Source organism: Notechis scutatus, chromosome 10 (assembly GCF_049901735.1).
Source record: "Notechis scutatus isolate UNSWTSFEM ecotype Mainland chromosome 10, rNotScu1.2, whole genome shotgun sequence".
NCBI classification, from domain to species: Eukaryota; Metazoa; Chordata; class Lepidosauria; order Squamata; family Elapidae; genus Notechis; species Notechis scutatus.
This window is the reverse complement of record NC_142018.1, coordinates 22,696,324-22,716,546: the sequence shown is the minus strand read 5'-3', so window position 1 is coordinate 22,716,546 and position 20,223 is coordinate 22,696,324. Positions and strand designations below refer to the sequence as shown.

At 59.3% G+C, this 20,223-nt stretch overlaps 1 protein-coding gene across 1 annotated transcript; it reads left to right on the top strand.

Annotated features, from left to right (window-relative positions):
- Positions 1 to 814: 814 nt before the first annotated feature.
- ZMYM3 (zinc finger MYM-type containing 3) lies at positions 815 to 19,974 on the top strand. Its single transcript, XM_087972308.1, is given in 28 exon segments — positions 815 to 992; positions 4,224 to 5,108; positions 5,518 to 5,561; positions 5,770 to 5,842; positions 6,250 to 6,541; positions 6,697 to 6,895; positions 7,019 to 7,228; positions 7,455 to 7,605; positions 7,709 to 7,824; positions 9,023 to 9,109; positions 9,256 to 9,406; positions 9,707 to 9,879; positions 12,885 to 13,050; positions 15,114 to 15,172; positions 15,329 to 15,381; positions 15,383 to 15,486; positions 15,604 to 15,716; positions 15,791 to 15,965; positions 16,343 to 16,489; positions 16,599 to 16,706; positions 17,220 to 17,387; positions 17,498 to 17,649; positions 17,920 to 18,034; positions 18,523 to 18,777; positions 18,859 to 18,893; positions 18,896 to 18,978; positions 19,112 to 19,340; positions 19,715 to 19,974. Coding segments are annotated over 26 exon segments (4,299 nt in total). The 5' UTR covers positions 815 to 992; positions 4,224 to 4,240; the 3' UTR covers positions 19,314 to 19,340; positions 19,715 to 19,974.
- Positions 19,975 to 20,223: the final 249 nt, after the last annotated feature.

Genomic DNA, 20,223 nt, shown 5'->3' with positions numbered 1-20,223 from the left:
GGGCCAGGGCTTCCCTGCCCCCAGGGAGAGTTTATGCCGAGGGCTACTCCCCTTGTTGCCCCTTGCCTCCTATGGGGAGTTTCAGTGCCACTGAGGTCGGCATGTGCCAGGTCCAGGGGGTCCCGAGCAAGGGCCTCCCTGCCAGCCCCGAAGGGGAAGAGGGGCCTCCGGCCCCAGGCCGAACGGGTCGGCTCTCCCTTTGGGGCAATTGCGGAAGTGGGGAGGGGGCCTGGGGGGCAGGGCAGGTTCTGCGAGGGGGCTGCCGCTTGGCGGGGACGCCTCGCCTTGCGGAGGGCGGAGGGGGCGGCGCGAGGAGGGGGCGGGGGTCTCCAGGCGCCCCTCGTCCGTCCCGGGGCGGTCCCCGCTGGCCCGCGACCGCCCCACCCTGGCCGCGCACTCCTCACTGCCTCGCCGCCCCGCCGCGAACGCCGAGGGAGCCCCTGGCCGGAGGGAGGAGGTGAGGGCGCCGCCTGCAGGGGGTGCGGGTGGGCCTGGACGCAGCGCCGGCTCTCCCCGCGGCCCCCCGGATTTGGGGGCAGTTCTGAAGGGGGCGCAGGAACGGCGGGAGGACGGAGCCCCTCCTCGACCCCCTTCAGCCCCCCACTCGCCTTTCCCCTGACTCCGCCCCGCGCTCTGCCGCTCCGGGTTTTCCGCCTTGCCCGCTCGATCCGAACGAGTGGGAAGCTCCGCGCCGGGTTTTGAGAGCCACCAACCTGCTGCGGCCAGTCTCGCGAGCTTCGGTGAGAGTGCAGCCAATCGGCACGCAGGGCCCGGGAGCCGGCAGCCAATCGGGGCGCAGCGCTGGCTGGGTCCCGACCAATGGGTGGCCTCCCCGACCTCCCCTCGCTCGGGCTGCGGCGCGCGGAGAGCTCCGAGCGCGCCTCCATTTAAAGGGGCCGCCGCCTCCGCACGCTCCTCGGGGGCTCCGGCAGCGCCTGTGGCGGGGACGGGCGCGGCGGGGCGAGCGCTGTGGCGGAGTCGGGGAGCGGCAGGTGAGGGCGGCCGCCGCGCGGGGCGGGGGCGATGACCTCGTGAGGGGAGGGGTGGGGCGCGAGAGGGGCGGGGCCAAGGCCCGGGGAGGGGCGCGCGGGGAGGGGCCCTGCCGGTACGGGCGGGAGGGGAGGGGCCCTGCCCTGCCCCCCGGCCGGCGGCGCTGCGGGGCGGGACTAGCCCGGAACTGCAGGGGCGCCGGGGGCCTGCTTGGACGGGGTGGCGGCTCCGGCCGGCCTACCCTGCAGGGGGTCCGCGACGGCGAGGCGGATCTGCTGAGAGTCCCGCCCGCCATTTGGGTCTCGCTCCCCGCCAGGACTCCGGCGAGGCTGAGCCGCGGAGCAATCGGGCGGGCATGGCGGAGGCCCGGAGCGGCGGGATCTCCCGCAGGTGCTTCCCCGGGAGGTCTGGCGTTCCCCACGCGGCTTCTTTGACCAGCCCGGATTCAGCAGCCCGTGACTTGGCACAACGGAGGTCGGCGGGGGCCGCGCTCCGCCTCCCCAAAGCGGGATCCCTCCGGGGGTCGCTCTTCGAGAAGCCTGTTGAGGGGGCCTTCAAGCGGAGCCTTCAGGCTGGCCGGGCTCGGAGGGGAAACGGGGCTGCGGCGGGAAGATTTGGGGCCCCTGGGGGCGGGGAGGCCGGGCCCTGGCAGGAGGCCCGCCCGGGGAGGGGGGGGTCCCGAGCTGGGCTGCAGGGGGGCTGCTGGGCTTTGGGGCTCCCTCCGCTCCTGAATGGAGGAAGGCTCGGCGATCTGAACTGGGGAGACCCGCAAAGGGGGGAGGGGTGCGGGCCGGTATTCTCGATAGAAAAAGTGTGGCTGCCTGTCAAACTGGGCAGCGGACAAGAAAACCTCCTGTCTTCTGCAAACGGGTCTTTGCAATCAGGGCTGCTGGAAGACCCCAAAGGGTGGGAGGCAGCCTGTCCTTGGAGGGGGCTGTTGCTGGACCTCTCGGGCGTCTTGATCTCTCCTGGAGAAGGGGAAGCCGCAGCATCCAACTCTCAGTCCACAGGCCGCAGGCAGTTTCTGTTGGGAGAAGACGGTCCTGGAGGCCATAAGGGGCTTTAAAAGGAACCACCGGGGCCTTACCTTAAGACGGAAGCCTGGACAACCAGCAGAGCTCCCTTAAAATAGAGGTGGAGCTGCCTGGGGCAGTCAGTGAATGAGCAGCTGCCGCTTCCAAGTTACCTTCAAGGGCAGCCCCACATAAAGCAGGTTGCAATAGCCTAAGACAGAAGGGCAGGAGTACCAACCACTCCAAACCAAGGAGTCCTCAGCACCACCTGGTCAAGGGAAGGTGTAACTGGTGGGCCAGCTGCAGTTGGGCAAAGGCTGTCCTGTCCACAGCCTCTCTCTGCTGTTCTCCTTGGAACCGCACGTCCAGGAGAACTCTCCAGATTGTACACCTGCCCCTTCAGGAGAAATGAGCCTCCACGGAAGATCAGAGACTGACAGTAATGCCATATTGCTGAGATTCCATCTGCCCCTTTCAGACCCTCGTAAAAATCCCACGACGTCTCCTATTTCACCCGGATAGAGATGAAAACGTGAAGCTGGGTAGGATCAGCATATTGATGGTGCCTGACCCCAAGGCCACCCGTGACATCTCTGAATGGTTGTGGACCCCACAGTTGGGTTGCCCGAGGGCAAACTCTCTCCCCTAACAAGCTCAATTGGAACTGCCCGCTTAGGAGGGGGCAGAAGCACCGCAAACCAATTTTTCCCACTCCAGGCTAGGGTGGGTGCTATGGAAGGCTAAGGACAACCCACCCCACCAAGGTCCTGCTGCAGAGCATCGGCAAGAAGGACCCTTGCATCCCCAGGCCTGAGTGGGTGGCTCTGCCTTGCCCAACAGCGAGTGGGCTGCAGCAGGTTCCGACGGGCACTTTTCAGGGTCTGGCACCCTCTCAGGCGGTATTACATCACCTGAGGAAAACCATTGGCCAGTGAAGGACAGAACCTGCTAGATTTCATTACCGGAGAAAGGAAAGTGTTTGCTGCACCTTCAGCCCTGGAAGCCACCTACCTCTAACTCTGCCCAGGCTGGCCCTGTAGGCAGGTTCCCTCTCACATTGCAGATGAAGGAATTGTGGCCAGACAGTTGTCGTAGCCCTCTAAGCTGCCCTGTGGCTGCTTAGGGCTGGCACCCTCCGCCGGAGACCAGCAAGCAAAATCTCCCTTTGCGTAGTTGTGTGGCTTGCTAAACACGCCTGTGCTTATCCCAAGAAACTTTTTGCCTCTTTTGAGTGCTACTACCACAAGAGCTGGGTGGTCTGAGGTGCTAGCGTTGACTTGTGTGCCTCCTTTTAGCTCCGCTTACAGCAGGGTGTAGAAAAAGACTGCTGTAAATGCATTTAGCTGTTAAAAAGTGACCGGTCCAGGCACCAAACCTCAGGTTTCCATTTAAAAGCGAAGGAGGGCAGAGGCTCGGTTGGGTGGCTGTGGGCCCATGAAGATCTTTCAGACTAAAACGTAGCTATGCTGATGGTCTATGGCCCATTCACACACACCGCTAAGTCATCAGACCCCTGTGCCTGTTGTGTGAAACGTGGCACAGCTGCCCAGGGCGGAAATTCTCCACTTGGTCCAGGGTGTGAAGGTAGCATGGGTGCTCTTTTCTGCATTGGTTGGGGCAGAAGGTCATCAGGCAGGTCCTGGGCTGGTTTTGCACTGCCCGAGCGTTCAGTAACAGAGCCTGCTATGTGTTCATTGTGTGAGCGCTATATTATTTTGAAAGGTATACTTAATGCCAGGCTACTGATAGAAGTGGGCCTAATTCTATCGCTTATTCATACAGTATCCTAAACCAAGATCCAATGGCTGCGTTTGTGAAACGCATTAAACTTGGTTGGCCTTAACATTAGTTTTCATTCTGGTGGGTTTGCAGTTCAGGGCATTGTGAGCCTGAGAAAATGGGCTAATACAATACTTCAATTAAGCGTGTTCTACGGACACAAAGTATTTTTAATTTTTTTCCAACTGACACTCCGGGTTGGTCCCAGTTTTGCTTTTCCCGAAGTTAATGCTCTGCACGGGCCAGCATGGGGCTGTATTCGTCATGGATCAGTTGCTTCACAAGGGATCATTTTGATTGGGCTTTTTCAGATCAGTTGGGGTTCAGAATCAGTTAAGGGGGGGGGTCCTATGTGAAATAGGTTTCTGGGGGGGATCTTTTTACTGATTTGCAGGTGGGTCAGCGAAGAAGGACTGACCTCTTTCCTTTCCCGATTCTCAGGTCTTGGGTGTCTCTGAATGGATTCCAGAGAATTCCCCGCCTCTTTGGGGCCCCGGTCTCTGCACAATAAGCCCCTGATTGGGGATCTCCCTGCGGCCCTGGAGTTCGGAGAGGATCCGCTGGCCTCCCAAACAGCCTCCATCCCACAAGCAGCGACTGTCCAGTCCCAAGAGATGGAGTGGGAGGTGCCTAAGCAAGCGACGTCTGACGTGAGCTTGGAGTTTGGCCTGGGGAAAGCGAGGGACCTGTCCACCCTAAGCAAGTCAAAGAGTTTGGCCCCGAGTAAGCCCAGCACTTTGGAGATCCTGGAGAAGCCGGACCTTCTGGACAGCCTGAGCAAAGGGGGGGACCAGGAGGTGCTGGACAAGTCTGGGGCCCCCGACGGCTTGTTCAAGGCACGTGGCTCTGTGGACCCAGAGAATGGCACCGAAGCCCCCCCTGTGCCGGCAACTGAACCCTTGGGCCCCGAAGCTTTGCAGGAGGAAGGGGGGTCCCAAGCAGGCAAGGAGGAGGAGGAGAGCCACGCCAAGCACACAGGCTGGGCTCCAAACAGCTCCGCCAAGGAGGACCCGGAGCTGGTTGAGGTGAGGAGCGGGCCGCCTTCCCAAGAAGCCGCCCCTCATCCGGCAGCCCCAACAAGCCCACGGCTGGCCAAGAAGCCCCGGTTGAAATCCCCCAAGAAGAACTCCCTGGAGCAAAAGGAGGACACTTTGGCCCCCGCAGGGCAGGACAGAGAGCCCCCGCCGAACAGCCTTCCTGAGCCCGGGCCGCCCCCACTGCCTCCTCTGGAAGTGGCCGAGGGGTCTCTGAGTGCAGCCCAGAACGAAAGTGGCGTCAGCGAAGCCGCAAAAGCGCGAGAGACGGGACCCCCGCCCTCCCTTGCAGGTGGGTCAGCCTTCTCCCAGGGCCCCTGCGGCTTCTTTCCCTGCTGCCTTGTGGTGCGACTCCTGGCTGGGTAGATCTTCCTCCACGTGCAGATCCTCCCAGTCCCTCCTCTGAAGACTGGGCCCCTTCTAAAGCTCCCTCCTTTGTCTCCCGGTCGTCCAGGCCGTGGGGGGACCTGAAGGTGCTTCTTCGAGGCAGCCGGGGCTCCTCATCCGTTCTCGGGTGAGAAGTGAAGCGTCGTCCCCAAGGAAAAACCAGGAAGTCCAGTGGCCTCTGGGCCTCCCTCCATTGCCCCACATCGCCCTCCCCAGGGGTGGTTTCCCCACCATGGCTGTGGGGTCTCCTCGGTGGGGTCCTCCGTGGGGAACACAGGTGGCCATTGGGTCTCTCTCGTCTTCTTCTCTTGCAGGGGAAGCTGCCGCTGCCAAGGGAGCCGAGGCCCCCGTTGAAAGGGTTGAGAGGGTAAGGCGAGGGCTGGGGGAGGCCAGCTGGGCACCCATCTCTTCCTTCGGGCCTTGGCTGTGTTTGGAAGGCCCAGGCCTGCATTTCCCCCTTCCCAGCTCAGAGCCTGTGGACAGGCTGGCTTGGGCTGGAGGGTCGCCTTCCTTGGGGAGGCTCCCCCCGCCAGTGGCTGCAGTGGTGACTCCCGGGTGTCTTCCAGGAACAGAAGAGGAGCGAGCGAGCCAGGAGGGCAGAGGTGTCTCGGCCAGAAACGGTCAACTCTTCAGAGAGCAGTAAGTCCACCCGAATGGGGGGGGGGGGGGGCTCCCCAATGGTGCAGCGGGTCACTCGGGATCAGAGCAGGCTGCCAGCCTTCCGGGGAGGCTGGGCTGCCCGGCCCAGAGAAGTTTTGGGTGAGAAAGAAGGGCTGGCCCCGCCGGCCAGGGGCAGGTTCTCCGCTGGCCTAGGCTTTCTTCCGGCAAGGGATGCCAAAGTGGGGCTAGGGCAGAGTTTGGGTCCAGGCCTCCTCTCTCTCCCGCCCGTTCAATGCCTCCTTGGAAGGTGCGGAGGGCCGGCCCGTCCGTTGCTGAGACAGGCAGGAGAACAAGCGAAAGACTCAAGTCAGAGCGATACAAAAGGGAAACGTGCAAAAGAGAAACAAACCCGCTAAACCCCTCCCTCCCTCCCTCCCGCCTCGCAGTCCCTGTCTCTGACGAGGACTCGGATGCCATGGTGGACGACCCCAACGACGAGGACTTTGTCCCCTTCCGCACCCGCCGCCCCACCCGCCTGTCTCTGCGCAGCCAGGTGGCCCCGCGGGCGCCCCGCTCCACCGTCACCAAGATGACCTGCGCCAACTGCCGCACGCCGCTGCAGAAGGGCCAGACGGCCTACCAGCGCAAGGGGCTCCCGCAGCTCTTCTGCTCCAGCTCCTGCCTCACCACCTTCTCCAAGCGGCCCCTCAGCAGGAAGAGCTGCACCTTCTGCAAGAAGTAGGCCCTGCCCCACTTCCGCCGGGACTGCTCCCTGGCCCCCCTGCTCCCCCCCCCGGACTGTGGGAGAGTCTCCTGCTGCTGGCCTGCTGTGTCCCGTGGGGGGAGGGGGCCCCGCTCTGCCCCCAGCCTGACGCTGCTCTTCCTCCCTTCAGGGAGATCTGGAACACCAAGGAGTCGGTGGTGGCCCAGATCGGCTCCGACAACTCTTTCTTCGAGTTCTGCACCTCCGTCTGCCTCTCGCTCTACGAAGCGCAGCAGCAGCAGCAGCAGCAGCAGCAGCAGCAACCGGCCACGCAGGCAGCCGAAACCTCGGACTCTGTCCGGTGCAGTGTGTGCTACAAGACTGGAGAGGTGAGCAAGGCCTTTCTTGCTGGGAAGGCCACGGACGCCTCCCTGCCTCCTGAACTCCCCTCCCTGGCGCTGGGGGGTGGGGGGGGCTGTGGCCAGCCTGCGACCGCTCTGCTTCCCCTTCAGATCCAGCATGAAGTGAGCAATGGCAGCGTGGTGCACCGCATCTGCAGCGACGCCTGCTTCACTAAGTTCCGGGCCACCAAAGGGCTGAAGACCAACTGCTGCGACAGCTGCGGCCTCTACCTGTACAAGGGGGTCCCCCTGGAGTACCTTTTCCATGAGGGGCAGCAGAAGCGTTTCTGCAACTCCGCCTGCCTCAACAGCTACAAGAAGGTACGTTCGGCTGGGGGGGGGCCAGGGCCCTGGGGGCCAAGCTCTCTGGGGAGGGCCCTGAGGGTTGTGTGCTTGGGGGCCACCTGATCCTGCCCCCCCAGGCTGCCCCAGTGGCCTTGCAGGGAAGCCCCCCGGTTGGCGTTGGTGAAAGGGGAGGGGGAGGAAGGGTCCGGGGCCTGCCAGCTAGCCTGCCCAGCAGCCCCCCCCCTGCCCTGGCTCTCTGCAGAAACACGTCCGGCTCTACCCCTGCACGTGGTGCAAGACACTCTGCAAGAACTTCGAGATGCTCTCCCACAAGGACCGGAACGGCCAGCTGGCACTCTTCTGCTCCGTCTGCTGCACCACTTCCTACAAGGTCAAGCAGGCCGGACTGACAGGTACCCCAGGCAATGGGTTCTGTGGGCCCAGTGTGGGGAGGCTGGGGCTCTGGGGAAGAGAGGAGCCCCCTGACCCGGCCTTGTGCCCTTCCTCTCTCCCCAGGACCCGTCCGGCCTTGCAGCTTTTGCCGGAAGAGCCTGTCTGAGCCCTGCTATTACAACAAGAACAAGCAGGTGGTGTACCAGTTCTGCAGCCCCAGCTGCTGGACCAAATTCCAGGTACATACGGAGGCTCTCCCGCCGTCCCAGTGACGGGCCCAGACCCAGGAGCCCTCTGGGGGCTCTGCACGGCTGCAGTCTGGGCACCCGCCAGACTTCTGGCCTCTCTCTGCACTCGCCTTTCTTTGAAAAGGAAGAGGCTCCTAGCTCCCCTTGCTTGCTGAGGACAGCTTTGAGTAGGGAAGGCGGTGCCTGCTAATGGCCCTGAGACTCAGAAGGTGTAGGGAATCCCCAGGCCGAGCAGAGGCCCCCCCTCTCTTGCGCCCCCCCTTTCTTACGCCATCAGCCCTCTTTCCTCCGAGTGGATAATCTGTGAATAATCTGCCTGTGTGTTGACTTGCCTTCTCAAATTCTGGTGCTGCTTGGAGAAGAGCCTCCTTCCGGGCCTCTGGGCCCGGCCCCCCTCCCAGGCTGTGTGTGTGAGGTCCCCCCCCCCTCTTGCTTTTGGGGCTCTTGGCGCGCTCCCCTCTCCACGCTCTGCCATCGCCTGTGCCCGTCTCCTTCCATACCTCCCCTTCTTCCTTTCTTCCCTCCTTTCTGCTGAGTTCATCTTTCCCCTTGTCGTCCCAGCCGTTGTTCTCCGTTGCAGCGTTGCATGACTGAATCATCTTCTCAAAGTGGAGACATTCAGGATCCCGCTGACATCACAGAAGCCTAGCCAATGACCGGGAGGGGGGCAGGGGGGGGACAGGGGGGGCGAGGCTGCATATCTCATTCGTAGCTTACGGATCTTTCTATATCTATGATGTTGAATCTCTCGTGGGGGTCATTGTCTCAAATAAAACTGTTTTTGCTTCTGCCGATAACGAAGAGAGTTTGTGTCTGCTATCCAATAAATCAGTGAAATTAACCTCCTGTGTGATTTGCATAATTTATTCCACTCGCAGAAAGTTGGTCTTGGGCTGCCTTTCTCCCTGGCCAAAGCCTGCCCCTCCCAGGAGCAGCAGCAGCATGGGGGGCTGTTGGTGGGGCCCTGCTTGGTGCCACGGGGTTGGGAGGGGAGGGAGCGCTGGGAACGGGCAGGAGACGAGGGGGCGGGGGGGGGGGCAGGGACAAACTGAGCGATGAGGTGGGCAGAGGGCAGGCCAGGGGCCGGGAGGCGCTGGGTGGGCAGTCCTCGCTGGGCACAGCAAGGATGGCCACGGTGGGCAGGGTCCGTGGGCCCCTTCTGAATCTCTCCCCTTCCCTCAAAATGCAGCGCTCCAGCCCGGAAGGTGGCATCCACTTGACCTGCCACTCCTGCCACAACCTCTTCAATGGGAAGCCCGAGATCCTGGATTGGCAGGTGAGGGGGCCGCCGGAGGGAGGAGGCGAGAGACCTTGCCCCAGAGGGAGGGGCAGGGGCCCCTCCGCTCACGCCCCGCTGGGCCTCCTGTGGCTCAGCTGCCCCGCGGGGGGCTGGGCCTGCCTGACGCCCGCTCCGTCTGCCAGGACAAGGTCTACCAGTTCTGCTGCCGGGACTGCTGCGAGGACTTCAAGCGGCTGCGCGGGGTGGTGTCCCAGTGCGAGCACTGCAAGCAGGAGAAGTTGCTGCACGAGAAGATCCGCTTCTCGGGAGTGGAGAAGAACTTTTGCAGCGAAGGTACCCGGGCAGGGAGCTCGATCGTTGCCGAGGGCAGAAGTCCCCCCCGGCCGGCCGCCGTCTCCTCGGGGCAGGTCGTTGCATGCGGTGGGCAGGGGCGAGAGGCCGCGTCGGCCTTAGGACTGGAGAGGTGAGCGACGGGGACCCCCCAGGCCGCCCGGGGCCAGTGCAGGAAGGGCTGTGTCAGGTGTGCGTGTGTGTCTGTGCCGTGCTTGGTCTCTCTGTGGTTGCCTGCGGTGGGCTCCTGTTGCCGCTCGGCCGCCCCCCTGGGAGGTTTTCATCCGTCTTGTTTCTCCGCAGGGTGTGTGCTTCTTTACAAACAGGATTTCACCAAGAACCTGGGCCTTTGCTGTGTGACCTGCACCTACTGCTCCCAGACCTGCCAGCGAGCCGTCACCGAGCAGCTGGAGGGCAGCACCTGGGACTTCTGTAGCGACGACTGCAAGAGCAAATACCTGCTCTGGTACTACAAGGTCAGTGCGGTCCTTCTGTCCTCCCCTTCTTTGGGGAGCGGGCCTGCCAGTCCCAGTCACGCGAATGGGGTGGCCTCACCTTGCATTAAAGGCTAAAATGTTCCTGAGGGCACCAAGTGGGCAAATCCATAAAGCCTTGTTGTTATGATGATGATGATGATGATGAAGTAAAAGGGGCCGTAAGAACCGGGGCCATGAAGAGGCTGAGCTTCCTGTCTGGAACTCTCCCAAATAGTGGTGTTTTTTTTTAATTAAAATTTTTTATTTTATTTTTACACATTTTTTCACGTGAGCAACATGATTCCGGATTATAACACTAGTACATAGTCATAAATTCATTTCCATTAATCTTATATAGTATCATCTCATATCGTTACCCATTTGACTCATCTTTAAATAAACTTGCATTTCATATTTCAATTTATTCAATATCAATATCATTTCATCCACACGTAGGTTTTCAATTCTTTATTCCCCTATTATTTCCATTTTCAGCCTCCTCCTATTGCATTTTACATTACGCATCATCATTATCCTTAATTTTCTCAAAGCCAAATTATAATAATCTAAAAAAAAGTAAAAGTAAAATAAAGCCAATGCATTTAGGATCCACATGGTGTTTTCCTCTCCCCTACTTTAATCATAATAAAATATTCTCATTGTACGCTTCTAATATCCATTAAATAATCAACTGTATATTTTAAAATGTATATATTTTAAGATATCCCCCCCAAAAAATCGCTAGAGTAACTTCTTAATATGTCTCATTTTATCTTCACTTTTCTTGTAATCATTAATAATCATGTTTTTTCTTCCTTTCCCCTTAGCCAGTTTGTCTCTATATTTTAATTCATTTCCATTCACCTGTTTTTAATCCTCCAAAGGGTTCATAACAGCATAATTCATATACAATTCATATTCATATACATACATACATACATACTTATAATTATACAGTCCTAAAATATTTCGCAGCAAGTTTTAAGTTAAATACCAATATACATTCCCGTGTGGTATCCCCCTTATAAAATCCCTAACCCTTATCTCTAAATTTCTCGGCTTTATTATTTCTTTTAATTTTAGCCAGTTTTCCCTTTTCTAAGTTTCCCCGGTCTTCTTTTTTCTTTCTAGTATTATTTTTATTCCCCTCTGCCTGCCTGCCATGTTTTCCCCCACCCTTTTCAGTTCTCTTTTTTGGGGTTTCTTCTTATATAATTCCCTCTTCTTCTTAGTCTTGGGAGCCGTATCTCTTTTATTTGTTGTCTCTGTTGTCAGTGTCTCTATTTTAAATCCTTTTATATTCTTTGGCAATGGTCCTCCATATTCTTCTAGGCTGTTGTTTTTCCTCTTCCAACTCATCATCTCTGGGCTTTCTTTGTTCTTCTGCAAGCTGCGACGCCATTACCTTACTAATCATTGTATCCAGCAATCTCATTCTTTCTTTTAACATACATCTCACAGTTTGCAGCTGTGACTTAAATTCTTTGCTTATTTCTTCAATTTTCTTTTATTAAAGATCCAATTTTTCTATCCTTGCCAAAAGTCTCCATTTCTCTCTCTCTCTTCTGTTTTTTTGACACAGTCAACCTCCAGCAGTCTCAAAATATTGTATTCCTTTATATTTTACTATAGTCCCCACCTTTTTTTAAAGCTTTCAGGGTTCTTGTTGTATTAATAATCTTTTATTCCATTTCTTCTTTCTTTCAAATATTTATACGACCAGTAATTTCCCATAAAAGCATAAAAGAAGAAAATCTTTAACCATTAGATAGTGCTCTATATCACTTTCTTTTCAAAGTTTTTTTAATTTTTAATTCTATTTTTTGTAGTATTAAGGTTAAATTTTATCCATTCCAAATAAATCCAGCATTTTATCCAATGCCTAATTAATGTCCAATTCTGTATGTTAGTCCAAATTTAATCTCTGTTTTCATATAATTCTTTTATTTCCGGTTTTTCCTTTACCTTATATTTTCCTCTTATTCTCTGTTCGCGGCTACCATTCTTCCAAACGAGGACTCTTTCTTTCCGCTTTTCGGGGTTATGAAAAAAAAGTATTCAAAGTCTTTTATCCAGTTACATGCCACTCACCACTTCCACTCTCCAGCACAAACTTAAGTCCCGGCAGCTTCCAGTCTTCAGGGCAGCCATTAAACTGCTGCTTCTCCCTGTCTTCTAGGGGAATAGATACCAAGCCAGGGAGGGGAGATGTGGCTCCCCTCAACCCAGCTGGTGGTCTCCCCCTCTTCCCCCCACCCCTACAAGGTGGGTCAGATGGTTCGGTCCCTCAGGGACCCCTCCAACAGGACAAGCATGGATCAAAGCCGTGCACGACCGCGGTCTCTAGTCCGTCTTCGACGGAAACGCCACCGGAAGCCCCAAATAGTGTTTTAAGGAAAGCCCTCCCGGGTTTTGGGAATTCCAGAGTGACACTCTCTGGATCACAAGCCCCCACCCCCTTGTGAGGTGGGTCAGAGGGTCCCGAAGCTGTTCTGCTGGCTTCAAAGCATCAAGCCTCCCCCCATCTGCCTTTGGGAGACAACCATGGGCAGCTGCTCTCCGGTCCCCTTTCAGGGCGCAAAAGCCACATCCCAGGAGCCGCTTGTGGCTGGCTTGCTAGAGCTCTTCCGTGGATAGGGGCCCAGAGATTCTCCCACGGGGGAGTGCTTCCCAGCGGCCTAAGGCATTTGAATCTCCCCTTCCGTGCCGCCTAAGCCAGGGCTGGTAGATGTGAGCCACCGCGCCCCCCGTTGGACTGTCCACCAGCTGTGTTGGTGTGACTGGTGGCCTGGGACAGAAGCAAGGCAGCCTAGCCTGGGAAGCCCCCTGGGAGATCTGGGTCTGGTTCGTATCTCAGCCCAGGATCTAAACATGACAGTAAAAGTTTGGTTTTCCAACAGGGAAGCCGGAAGCTGCTCTGCCAGATGTGGGAAGCTGTGGGGAGGATGAGATCCTGCACCTGGTGGGTTGGCCTAACCCTTCCTCTCCCTCTCTGGTGCCCGCAGGCAGCTCGGTGCCATGCTTGCAAGCGGCAGGGGAAGCTGTTGGAAACCATTCACTGGCGGGGTCAAATCAAGCATTTCTGCAACCAGCAGTGTCTGTTGAGGTTTTACAACCAACAGAACCAGCCCAACCTGGACACCCAGAAAGGGCCCGAGAGTCTGCTGAACAGTGAGTAGCCGGTGCTTCGGCCAGCCAAGACTCGGAAGCGCATGAGTGGAAATGGGGCGAAGGAAGGATCCTGCACTGGCCCCGTGGGGGAGGGTCGTGGGCTGGAATTCCGCCGGGAGGCCTCCCCTTTCTCGCTCACCTCTCTGGTTCTGACATGCCGGGCCATCCGGGAGGAGGGCAGCCAAAGGTGCCCCCATATCAAACAGGCGGTGTGGGCAAAGTGTCTCTAGGGAGGAAGAGGCTTTGGATCCCAGGGTGGTGGGTGGGCAGCGGGTCTGTTGTCCTCCATTGCTCGGGGCTGGTCCACACTTTGGGGCTCTGGGACTTACACCCAGGAGGGCTTTTCCACGCTGCATTTTGGGTGCCTGCCGTGGCCATTCCTGGGTTCTACATGGCGTTTACTTAATCACATTGGTTTGGTTTGCTCCAAAAAAGCGTTTCAAAACGTCTGAGTAGACCACGCCAAGACATCAACTCCACAGGAAAACTAAAAGTATCTTTATTGTAGTTGGCTATACAACGGATTCTTGCAGGTCCCCTCCTCCTCCTCCTCCTCCTCCTCCTCCTCCTCCTCCTCCTCCTCCTCCTCCTCCTCCTCCCAGTCCAATGAAGTAGAGAGGTGTCTGAGCCTCTTCCGAATATTATCTGTCTGCTGCAGACCTAAAATATATTTTACCCTCTTCCTGTCTTGGCAGGTCATAATATGACCATAATTTACCACATATCTAAATTGTATTGATAGAAGGTCTGTTGTAACTGAGGTAAAATATAAAATCCATCCAATTTTGATGAATTGTGGTTCTTCCCACCCCTCCCCCCCGGTGTTTTTAAATGTTAACTTTACTTGTAATCTTTTCTAAAGTAGCAGTTGAAAAAGCCTTGTTTATCCACATCTCAGCTGTTAACACGAGTAACACTTTCCAATGTTGTGCCATGTTACTTCAGCTGGTAAAATTAGGCAGACAATAAGTTCCTTTCTCTGTCCTTTGTCCTGGTCCCAACCACTTGAGGATGCCCTCGGTGGGGCTGAGGGAAGCGGTTTGGCGGCTACCCCTGCCTTTCAGAGCTGGGCTCCCCTTGGATCCCGGGGTTCAGGAGGGCAGCTGAAACCAGACTGCCCGCCTCTCCTAGGAGGAAGGCATCTCACAAGGGCGGAGGGCTCCTAGCAGTAGCCAGACCTTGCTCTTGGTAAGGGTTTTGATTGACAGCGGCTCGCAGCCTTTAAGAGCAGGGTGTCCTGTCATACGCTCAAAGCGAACGTTTGTGACTTCTCCCACCAACCTTCCCCCCCAGGGCAGGGGACACACACACACACACACACACACACACACTCACGGTGGATGGATTTTTACCATCCACAATTCTCAGAACTGGCCCTGCTGACTCAGGAAGGTTGGGCGTTGAAGTCCACACATCTGGAGGCGGCCCAAAATGGGGAGGGCTGCTGTGTTCCTCCACCCTAAGAAAGTGAGCTGTTTATAGCTGTGTAGCCCAAATGGCCGGACTGGTGTGTGAATTGCGCGGACTGGTGGGTGCCTCTGCCTAGTGACGTCTGCTTGTCCGAAGGCTAGGAATTAGTTTTTGAGTGCCTAAAGGAACATTCCAGCGTGAATGCCAGCTTTGCTGGGTGGCTTTCTGACAGGTTAGTAGAAACGCTACCCTGTTACCCCAGGAGGGCCCAGGGAAGGAGAGCCGTGGGGGGGGGGGGGCAGAGGCATGCACTAGCCTTGGGAGAAGCCCTGCCCTTCCCTGCCTGAGGGATCCGTGGGCAGCTTGGGACTCCTCCCCCCAGGGCTGCATTCCAGCGTTTCCCTCCAGTTGGGGGGGCTCCTCTCCCCCAGTGGTGGTTCCATTCCCCTGCCGAGACTTAGACCCGTGTCTCCTGGGCACGGCCTGTTCCTCGGTGAGGAGATTGGCGGCTGCGCTTCCTGCTGCCCCGAGGGAGAAGGGCCATGTGCCTGGATGAATGAGCGCCTAGGCCAGCCTTGCGCTCTCTGGCCTTCTGGGCAGAGCAGGTGTGGAGAAAGCTGCAGCCCCAGCCTGGAAACTCTCTCCCCGCGCAGGTCAGGCCCCGGAGCCCAAGCAGCCCTCCGCCACTGCCCAGAAAGCAGAGCCCAACGCGGTGAGTCTCAGGCTGGCTGCTGGGGGCGCTGCTTCCGGGGCTCGGGCTGCTCGGGGGCCCCTGTGCAGCCTGGGTGAAGGAAGGGGCGGGGAGACTGGAGAAGAAGGGCTTCTGCCCCCCCCGCTGCTCACCCCTGCCCTGTCTGGACCTCTGCAGGAGACGGCCAAGGCCGCCCCCACCTCGCCAGCATCCGCTCCCCCAGGCCCCCCAGCCGGTCACCCCCCGGAAGAACAAGGCCGCCATGTGCAAGCCTCTCATGCAGAACCGGGGGGTTTCCTGCAAGACGGAGATGAAGTCCAAGGGCTGCCAGACAGGTGAGGGGCGGCTGGGAGGGGGGAGGAAAGGGGGGCGGCGCTGCCTGGCCCCAGGGGTGGGGGGGGGGGGCGGCCAGGTGGCCGAGGGAGGCCTGCTGACGGTTCCCTTCCTGACAGACGACTGGAAGCCTCCGGTGGTCCTGCTGCCCATCCCGGTGCCAGTCTTTGTGCCCGTGCCCATGAACATGTTCTGCCAGAAGGTCCCGGTGCCCTTCTCCATGCCAGTCCCCGTGAGTACGCCCTCCTCCCTCGCTGCCGTCCGCCCCCTCCTGCCGGACCCTGACCCGCCCGTCGCCTCCGCCAGGTGCCGGTGCCCATGTTCCTGCCCACCACCCTGGAGAGCACCGAGAAGATTGTGGAGACCATTGAGGAGCTGAAGGTGAAGATCCCTTCCAACCCCCTGGAGGCCGACATCCTGGCTATGGCGGAGATGATCGCGGAGGCCGAGGAGTTGGACAAAGCCTCTTCTGACTTGTGTGGTGGGTTCCCGGGGGGGTTGGGGGCGACACGCCAGCTGGGCATCCATGGGAGGGCAGCCTCTGGGGGCACCTGCAGGAGGCGGAGAGGCGCTCTGGGCTCAGGAAGGCTTGGCGGCTGCCCACACGCCTTCTGCAAGTGGGGGGCGAAGGCCAGCGCAGGTGGGCGGGACCCTCTTCCTGGGCCTTCCTGCCCCCTCCTCTACGCGTCCTGGCTGGGGGGCAGGCAGGGGGCAAAGGGAGGCCTTGGCTTCTCCCTCCCTGCCTCCCTTGAGGGTCCTGCGCGCTTCAGAACCTGGTGGGCGAAAAGGACCCCGATGCTTGCAGGGGCCCCAAGAAGGATTGCAGGCCTGACACCCCCCCCCCGGCTGTCTTCACAGACCTGGTGAGCAACCAGAGTGCCGAGGGGCTCCTGGAGGATTGCGACCTCTTTGGGCCAGCCAGGGATGACGTGCTGGCCATGGCGGTCAAGATGGCAAACGTCCTGGATGAGCCGGGGCAGGACCTGGAGGCCGACTTCCCTAAGAGTGAGGGCAGCACCAGGGAGGGTGGGGAGGCGGGAGTGGGAAGAAGGGGGCTGCTGGTGTCCCTTCCCTGGGGGGCCTCGTGTGCAGCGGCTCCTGCCTTCCTCCGCAGACCCCTTGGACATCAATCCCAGCGTGGACTTCCTCTTCGACTGCAGCCTGGTGGGCCCCGAGGACGTTGCTGCGGACCCAGACTTGCCTCGCTCGATTCGCAAGGTGGGTCCCACCGGGCTGCCCCCGGAAAAGGACCTTGTAGTGCCAGAGCTGGTCTTCTGCTGGGAGGCTCTTGGGTGCCAAAGGGCCCAGAGGTGGCATTTTCCGGGCTGGTTTTATAAAGGCACCGAGGCTAAAATGCTTCTTTCAGGGAAATCAGCTTCTTTTTAGTGGGGGGACTTTCCTTTTTGCTTTCTGATAAATGAAAAGTCACAAGTGCCCCATCAAAACTCAGCAGGAAGAAAAAATCCCCTGAGCTAAAAAGAAGAGAACGTGGGAATCCTGGGAAGCAAACTACCCCCCCACCCCCCAGGGAGAATCTTCTGCCGGGGGGGTTCATTGCATGGGGTGGAGGGGAAACGGCCTGTTAGGTTTTGCCAGTCTGGGTGACACCCGGGGCAAGTTAGGTCTTCTCAGGACAAAGCAGGAGGCTATCGGGACGCAGGTTGCGGGGGGGGGGGGCGACCTGGGCATCTCCCTGGGGCTGATTTCACCAGAAGCCCCCTCCCCCGTCCCGCAGGGCCAGAGCGCCTGGTGCTGTCGGAGAGCTGCTCCAGGGACTCGGTGAGCAGCCAGCCCAGCGGCTCAGCCCTCAACTCCTCCTACGGGGTGAACGCCTGGAAGAGTTGGGTGCAGGCCAAGTACGTCGGTGCCGAAACCAGCAAGGGCGATGAGCTGCGCTTTGGCCGTAAGTCTGGGACATGCAGAGAGGAGGGCCGGGGAGGGTGAGCCTCCCCCCCCCCCGCCGGGCGTCCCTGCCTGCTCCCACTGGTAAGCCTGCCCTGTTGCCGCCCGCAGCCAAGCCCATGCGGATCAAGGAGGACATCCTGGCCTGCACGGCGGCCGAGCTGAACTACGGCCTAGCCCAGTTCGTCAAGGAGATCACCCGGCCCAACGGGGAGCGCTATGAGCCAGACAGCGTCTATTACCTGTGCCTGGGAATCCAGCAGGTGAGCGGCCCGTCTCAGCCGGGCCCTTTGGGGGAGGCCCAGACCTCCCCAGATGCTCTCTGTGGATCAGGCGGCCCTGTCGGCTGGGCGTCCTCTCTCGAGATGGCCTCTTCCTGGGGGTTGTATTTGGGGTTTCCGTGGGGTGGGAGAAGCTGCTGCTACACCGTGAGAAACTCGCAGAGGGCAGCCCTGGCAGGAGGATTCCCCTGGAGACCCCCAGATTGGGGGTGGCCTCTTTGACCTTGTGACCTTCTTCCTCGTCCTTTCCAGTACCTGCTGGAGAACAACCGCATGGTCAACATCTTCACCGACCTCTATTACCTGACTTTCGTGCAAGAGCTCAACAAGTTGCTGAGTGGCTGGCAGCCCTCCGTCCTGCCCAACAGTGAGCGCCTGCTGTGGGGGGGGTGCCCTCTTGGAGAGGCAGGGGCTGGAGGCTGCTGAAGGGACCGGCTGGGGTTGGCCAGGTCTCCCCGCAGGCCTGGATCCATGAGTGTTTCGGCTGCCTCCTCAGATAAGGCGGCCGGGAGGGGTGGGGGAGCATGGAGCGCCCTGGGGCACCCAGAATGGAAAGGCAGAGAGCTTCAGCAGGGCTTCTTCTCCCAGGGCTGTTCTGGGACCGAAACGCTGCCAGTCTGGCTCTCGGATCAGGGTGGGAACACATGGAAATAGTTGGGGGGCTCCAAGGGCTTAGGATGATGGAAGTGGGGTTCCCAGCGCTTGCAGCATAGGCAGGCATGCTGGCTGCCCCTTCTGCTCTGCCAGGGGCATCGGGCCGCTCAAGGCTCTCTGGAGCCAAGGTCCCCCCCGCCGGTCCGGTTTCGACCCCGGGCCTTCTGCCCTGACGGCTGGCTGTGTCTTGCGCCTTTGCAGGCACAGTCTTCTCCCGCGTGGAAGAGGAGCACCTCTGGGACTGCAAGCAGCTGGGCGTCTACTCCCCGTTTGTGCTGCTCAACACCCTGATGTTCTTCAACACCAAGTTCTTCGGGCTGCAGACGGCCGAGGAGCACATGCAGCTCTCCTTCACCAACGTGGTGCGGCAGTCGCGCAAGTGCACCACGCCGCGGGGCTCGGCCAAAGTCGTGAGCATCCGCTACTACGCGCCTGTGCGGCACCGGAAGGGCCGAGGTAGGGACTCCGCCTTCTGCTTCCCCCCGCCCCGGCCCCCCACCCCCACCCTGCTCAACTTCTGCTGCCCCTTCCACGCAGAGAGCAGCCTGGGCAAGCGGAGGCGAGAGGAGGAGGAGCGCCGGTCTTGGAGCAGCGGGAGAACCGGATGAACCCCTTGCGCTGCCCGGTGAAGTTCTACGAGTTCTATCTCTCCAAATGGTGAGGGGGGAGTGGGAGGGTGCTGGTTCCGGCTTTTCCAGCACAGGCTGGGCCCCGAGGGCTGTGGGTCCCTCAGGATGCCCAGCCAGGGCTCCCCTCCCTGACCCCGTCTCTCTCCCCCTCCGAACTGCAGCCCCGAGAGCCTCCGCAGCCGCAACGACGTCTTCTACCTGCAGCCGGAGCGTTCCTGCATCGCAGAGTCCCCGCTCTGGTACTCGGTCATCCCCATGGACAAGAGCATGCTGGAGAGCATGCTGAACCGCATCCTGGCTGTGCGCGAGATCTACGAGGAGCACAGCCGCGGGGCGGGAGGCCTGGATGACGACATGGACTGAGCCGGGCTGCCCTGGTTGTGAGAGAAGGTGGGCTCCGGTGCTGCTCCCCCCCGGCTGCAGGGACCGGGGGCAGCTGCCCGCCAGCCCTTCCCTTTCTGGGTGGGTGGGCACAGAGGACTTGGCCACCACCTCTTCCATCCTGGCGAATGGGCCCCTGCTGCCTCTGTCCTCCCCACGCTTCTCGGGGGTCCCCGCTTGGCTGGCCTTGTCACCCGGCCCCCCTCTCTTTCAGACTGGCAGGGGATTTTGGACTTGGAGGTTGGGTCGAGAGCTCCGGGCCCCTGCCAGTTCTGGCCGTGGGGAGGGAGGGGGAGAAGGAGAGGGGGTGGCTCCGCAGGGCCCATTGTTCGCCCCCTCCCCTTCCGCTGACCTCTGGCCCTGGCCTGCTGCTCTTCCTCCAGGGGCTCAGAGGCCGCCTTGCACCCGGGTCCCTCGTCTCTGTGTGTGGCGTTGAACTCTGAGCTATGGCTGGTGGTGGTGCTGTTTGTTGAGCCTGTATATACATTGTCCTGGCCCAGCCCTGCAGTGTCCGTGTCTCCAGTGAGCCAGTTGCGGGCCTCGTTGTCGCGTTGTGATATACTGGACGTTAAGACTCGGCAGCCCCTGTCCTTCCGGCCTCTCTCTGGAAACCATTCATTTCAAATAAAGGCAAAAAACCTCGCTCCGGGCTTGGCTCTTTCTGGCAGGGGGAGGAGAGAACTGGGTGCTGGGGCCCCAGAGGGGAGCCGCTTAAGCAGTCAAGACCAGTGGGGATTCGGTCCTCCTCACCCCCCACCCCCCCACCCCAGATTTTTCTTCCTGGCCTACAGGTGAAACGATGCCCGTCTCCTGTGTGTTCTTTCATCCTTTGGCCATTAGGGGGCGGGCTCACGTCAGACTTAGGGGAGCTGCTAAGGGGTGTGGTCAGAGC